This window comes from Mytilus galloprovincialis, chromosome 12 (assembly GCF_965363235.1).
Source record: "Mytilus galloprovincialis chromosome 12, xbMytGall1.hap1.1, whole genome shotgun sequence".
Lineage (NCBI taxonomy): Eukaryota > Metazoa > Mollusca > Bivalvia > Mytilida > Mytilidae > Mytilus > Mytilus galloprovincialis.
In genome coordinates, this window is record NC_134849.1 from 4,101,207 (window position 1) to 4,107,868 (window position 6,662).

General features: G+C 34.2%; 1 protein-coding gene across 1 annotated transcript in view; it reads left to right on the plus strand.

The window, feature by feature from the left end:
• Positions 1-6,389, plus strand: part of LOC143055410 (MAM domain-containing glycosylphosphatidylinositol anchor protein 2-like) — a 66,115-nt gene extending 59,726 nt beyond the window's left edge. Inside the window, exon 8 of the mRNA XM_076228543.1 lies at positions 6,249-6,389. Coding sequence (XP_076084658.1) covers positions 6,249-6,262 — 14 coding nt within the window. The 3' untranslated portion in view covers positions 6,263-6,389. The remainder of the gene's footprint in view (positions 1-6,248) is intronic.
• The last annotated feature ends 273 nt before the right edge of the window (positions 6,390-6,662 follow it).

Consider the following 6,662-nt stretch of genomic DNA (forward strand, 5'->3'; position numbering starts at 1 on the left):
ATTTAGAGATGGTATTACTATTGATGATGTAAGTCTCAATGGTGGACATGTAGTAAGTATTACGTCATTCAGAGGTGATATTACTATTGATGATGTCACTCTCAATACTGGAACATGTAGTAAGTATTACGTCATTCAGAGGTGGTGTTACTATTTATGATATCACCCTCAATACTGGTACATGTAGTAAGTATTACGTCATTCAGAGGTGGTATTACGATTGATGATATCACTCTCAATACTGGAACATGTAGTAAGTATTACGTCATTCAGAGGTGGTATTACTATTGTTGATGTCACTCTCAATACTGGAACATGTAGTGAGTATTACGTCATTCAGAGGTGATATTACTATTGTTGATGTCACTCTCAATACTGGAACATGTAGTAAGTATTACGTCATTCAGAGGTTGTATTACTATTGATGATTACACCTTCAATACTGGAATATGTAGTACGTATTACGTCATTCAGAGATGGTATTACTATTGATGATGTCACCGTCAATACTGGAATATGTAGTAAGTATTACGTCATTCAGAGGTGGTATTACTATTGATGATGTCACCCTCAATGCTGGAACATGTAGTAAGTATTACGTCATTCAGAGATGGTATTACTATTGATGATGTCACTCTCAATACTGGAACATGTAGTAAGTTTTACGTCATTCAGAGGTGGTATTACTATTGATGATGTCACTCTCAATACTGGAACATGTAGTAAGTATTACGTCATTCAGAGGTGACATTACTATTGATGATGTCACTCTCAATGCTGGAACATGTAGTAAGTATTACGTCATTCAGAGGTGGTATTACTATTGATGATGTCACTCTCAATACTGGAACATGTAGTAAGTATTACGTCATTCAGAGGTGGTATTACAATTGATGATGTCACTCTCAATACTGGAACATGTGTTAAGTATTACGTCATTCAGAGGTGGTATTACTATTGATGATGTCACTCTCAATGCTGGAACATGTAGTAAGTATTACGTCATTCAGAGGTGGTATTACTATTGATGATGTCACTCTCAATACTGGAACATGTAATAAGTATTACGTCATTCAGAGGTGGTATTACTATTGATGATGTCACTATCAATACTGGTACATGTAGTAAGTATTACGTCATTCAGACGTGGTATTACTATTGATGATGTCACTCTCAATACTGGAATATGTAGTAAGTATTACGTCATTCAGAGGTGGTATTACTATTGATGATGTCACTCTCAATGGTAAAACATGTAGTAAGTATTACGTCATTCAGAGATGGTGTTACTATTGATGATGTCACCCTTAATGGTAAAACATGTAGTAAGTATTACTTCATTCAGAGGTGGTATTACTATTGATGATATCACTCTCAATGGTAAAACATGTAGTAAGTATTACGTCATTCAGAGGTGGTGTTACTATTGATGATGTCACTCTCAATGGTAAAACATGTAGTAAGTATTACGTCCTTCAGAGGTGGTATTACTATTGATGATGTCACTCTCAATACTGGAACATGTAGTAAGTATTACGTCATTCAGAGGTGGTGTTACTATTGATGATGTCACTCTCAATACTGGAATATGTAGTAAGTATTACGTCATTCAGAGGTGGTGTTACTATTGATGATGTCACTCTCAATACTGGAATATGTAGTAAGTATTACGTCATTCAGAGGTGGTGTTACTATTAATGATGTCACTCTCAATACTGGAACATGTAGTAAGTATTACGTCATTCAGAGTTGATATTACTATTGTTAATGTCACTCTCAGTGCTGGAACATTTAGTTAGTATTACTTTATTCAGATGTAATATTACTATTGATGATGTTACTCTCAATGCTGGAATATTTTGTATGCATAACATCCTTCAGAGGTGACATTACTATTGGTGATGTCACTCTCAATGCTGGTACATGTAGTTATTATTACGTCATTCAGAGGTGACATTACTATTGATAATGTCACTCTCAATGCTGGAACATGTAGTAATTATATAGATTAGACCGTTGGTTTTCCCGTTTGAATGGTTTTACACTAGTAATTTTGGGGCCCTTGATAGCTTGTTGTTCGGTGTGAGCCAAGGCTCCGTGTTGAAGGCCGTACTTTAACCTATAATGGTTTACTTTTTAAATTGTTATTTGTATGGAGAGTTGTCTCATTGGCACTCACACCACATCTTCCTATATCTAGTAAGTATTACGTCATTCAGAGGTGATATTACTATTGATAATGTCACTCTCAATGCTGGTACATGTAGTAAGTATTACGTCATTCAGAGGTGATATTACTATTGATGATATCACTCTCAATGGTGGAACATGTAGTAAGTATTACGTCATTCAGAGGTGATATTGCTATTGATGATATCACTCTCAATGGTGGAACATGTAGTAAGTATTACGTCATTCAGAGGTGATATTACTTTTGATGATATCACTCTCAATGGTGGAACATGTAGTAAGTATTAAGTCCTTCAGAGGTGATATTACCATTGATGATATCACTCTCAATGCTGGAACATGAAGTAAGTATTACGTCATTCAGAGGTGGTATTACTATTGATGATGTCACTGTCAATACTGGAATATGTAGTAAGTATTACGTCATTCAGAGGTGGTATTACTATTGATGATGTCACTCTCAATGGTAAAACATGTAGTAACTATTACGTCATTCAGAGGTGGTATTACTATGGATGATATCACTCTCAATGCTGGTACATGTAGAAAGTATTACGTCATTCAGAGGTGCTGTTACTATTGATGATGTCACTCTCAATGGTAAAACATGTAGTAAGTATTACGTCATTCAGAGGTGGTGTTACTATTGATGATGTCACTCTCAATTTTAAAACATGTAGTAAGTATTACGTCATTCAGAGGTGGTATTACTATTGATGATGTCACTCTCAATACTGGAACATGTAGTAAGTATTACGTCATTCAGAGATGATATTACTATTGATGATGTCACTCTCAATACTGGAACATGTAGTAAGTATTACGTCATTCAGAGGTGGTGTTACTATTGATGATGTCACTCTCAATACTGGAATATGTAGTAAGTATTACGTCATTCAGAGGTGGTGTTACTATTGATGATGTCACTCTCAATACTGGAATATGTAGTAAGTATTACGTCATTCAGAGGTGGTGTTACTATTGATGATGTCACTCTCAATACTGGAACATGTAGTAAGTATTACGTCATTCAGAGGTGGTGTTACTATTGATGATGTCACTCTCAATACTGGAACATGTAGTAAGTATTACGTCATTCAGAGTTGATATTACTATTGTTAATGTCACTCTCAATGCTGGAACATTTAGTTAGTATTACGTCATTCAGAGGTGGTGTTACTATTGATAATGTCACTCTCAATACTGGAACATGTAGTAAGTATTACGTCATTCAGAGTTGATATTACTATTGTTAATGTCACTCTCAATGCTGGAACATTTAGTTAGTATTACTTAATTCAGATGTAATATTACTATTGATGATGTTACTCTCAATGCTGGAATATTTTGTAAGCATAACATCCTTCAGAGGTGACATTACTATTGGTGATGTCACTCTCAATGTTGGTACATGTAGTTAGTATTCGTCATTCAGAGGTGACATTACTATTGATAATGTCACTCTCAATGCTGGAACATGTAGTAAGTATTACGTCATTCAGAGGTGATATTACTATTGATAATGTCACTCTCAATGCTGGTACCTGTAGTAAGTATTACGTCATTCAGAGGTGATATTACTATTGATGATATCACTCTCAATGGTGGAACATGTAGTAAGTATTACGTCATTCAGAGGTGATATTACCATTGATGATATCACTCTCAATACTGGTACCTGTAGTAAGTATTACGTCATTCAGAGGTGATATTACTATTGATGATATCACTCTCAATGGTGGAACATGTAGTAAGTATTACGTCATTCAGAGGTGATATTACTATTGATGATATTACTCTCAATGGTGGAACATGTAGTAAGTATTAAGTCCTTCAGAGGTGATATTACTATTGATAATGTCACTCTCAATGCTGGTACCTGTAGTAAGTATTACGTCATTCAGAGGTGATATTACTATTGATGATATCACTCTCAATGGTGGAACATGTAGTAAGTATTACGTCATTCAGAGGTGATATTACTATTGATGATATTACTCTCAATGGTGGAACATGTAGTAAGTATTACGTCATTCAGAGGTGGTGTTACTATTGATGATGTCACTCTCAATACTGGAATATGTTGTAAATATTACGTCATTCAGAGGTGATATTACCATTGATGATATCACTCTCAATGCTGGAACTTGAAGTAAGTATACCGTCAATCAGAGGTGACATTACTATTGATGATATCACGCTCCATACTGGAAAACGTAGTAAGTATAACGTCAATCAGAGGTGATATTACTATTGATAATGTCACTCTCAATGGTGGAACATGTAGTAAGTATTACGTCCTTTAGAGGTGGTATTACTATTGATGATATCACTCTCAATGGTAAAACATGTAGTAAGTATTACGTCATTCAGAGGTGGTGTTACTATTGATGATGTCACTCTCAATGGTAAAACATGTAGTAAGTATTACGTCATTCAGAGGTGGTGTTACTATTGATGATGTCACTCTCAATACTGGAATATGTAGTAAGTATTACGTCATTCAGAGTTGATATTACTATTGTTAATGTCACTCTCAATGCTGGAACATTTAGTTAGTATTACTTAATTCAGATGTAATATTACTATTGATGATGTTACTCTCAATGCTGGAATATTTTGTAAGCATAACATCCTTCAGAGGTGACATTACTATTGGTGATGTCACTCTCAATGCTGGTACATGTAGTTAATATTACGTCATTCAGAGGTGACATTACTATTGATGATGTCACTCTCAATGCTGGTACCTGTAGTAAGTATTACGTCATTCAGAGGTGATATTACTATTGATGATATCACTCTCAATGGTGGAACATGTAGTAAGTATTACGTCATTCAGAGGTGATATTACTATTGATGATATCACTCTCAATGGTGGAACATGTAGTAAGTATTAAGTCCTTCAGAGGTGATATTACCATTGATGACATCACTCTCAATGCTGGAACTTGAAGTAAGTATACCGTCAATCAGAGGTGACATTACTATTGATGATATCACCCTCCATACTGGAACACGTAGTAAGTATAACGTCAATCAGAGGTGATATTACTATTGATAATGTCACTCTCAATGGTGGAACATGTAGTAAGTATTACGTCCTTTAGAGGTGGTATTACTATTGATGATATCACTCTCAATGCTGGAACATGAAGTAAGTAAACCGACAATCAGAGGTGATATTACTATTGATAATGTCACTCTCTTTTTTTTTTTTTTTTTTTTTTAAATTGATACTTGTTTATTCCAAATATTTCCTGTTTACAATTTCCTCAGTTGCCCAGGATGCAAACTGTGGATTCCCGATAATGTCACTCTCAATGCTTGAACATGTACATGTAATTAAGTATCATAATTTCATTCACACATATTTTTATATATATTGACACATTGAAAACCCAGGTAATTCAAGAATTGTGCAAATGATACAAATCTCCTCATTGTTTTTTACCATTGAAAATCTTTAAATGTGAAATCTGTGTTATTTTCTGAACAATGTGTACATTAGGCAGTTAAGACATATTTTATATCTGTGTGTATTACATTATAACGTTGTGTCGTTTGTTTTCTCTTATTTTTGAGTGTAAATTCACATTGCGATAAGACGTGTCACGGTACTTGTCTATACCAAATTCATGTATTTGGTTTTGATTTTATATATAAATGTTATATTTGTTATTCTCGTGGGATTTTGTCTATGTGTGTTACATTTTAGTGTTATGTCGTTGTTTTCCTCTTATATTTAATGCGTTTCCCTCGGTTTTAGTTTGTTACCCCGATTTTGTTTTTTGTCCATGGATTTATGAGTTTTGAACAGCGGTATACTACTGTTGCCTTTATTTATATTATTTTTTCAACTTTCCAATTCGGGTTAATATTTGGGACAAAATCAATACCGTATTGGTTCTAAACCTTTATCTATTTTCTTAAAGAAAATTGTGTATCAATGTCATGATAAGGACAAGTCATGCGTACATTACGTTAGTATAATATAAGTAATTTTCTGTAACTAATTAGGGGGAAATTTTATACAACTCTTTTTGTCTCTTTTTTAGGTATCAACAACTAAACAGACAACAGAATAAACCTACACTCATGACTATATAATGGTGTGAATGAACATGAGATATATAGTAACGTGTACATTAAACTGATCATATTATAACAACAGTTATTTGTACAGAAGATGTGCTTGCAGGTTTTGAATATGATAAAAATTTGTTGAAATACAAGTGTTTGTTTTATAATGTAACCATTTGTTCTAGTGTTGAAAAATCTGGACTTAGGCGTGCTGTTTCCGATAGCAGCACCAGCGTTAACAATAAATTAGTTTGCGATTAAGTCAAGTTAATGGGAAACTACAAGGGGTATGTCACTAATATTTGGTATTAGCAATGGGGCATCTCATTTCCATGAAGATGATTTGACTCTACCCACTCAGTCATGGTCTAATGGCTTTGATTTGTGGT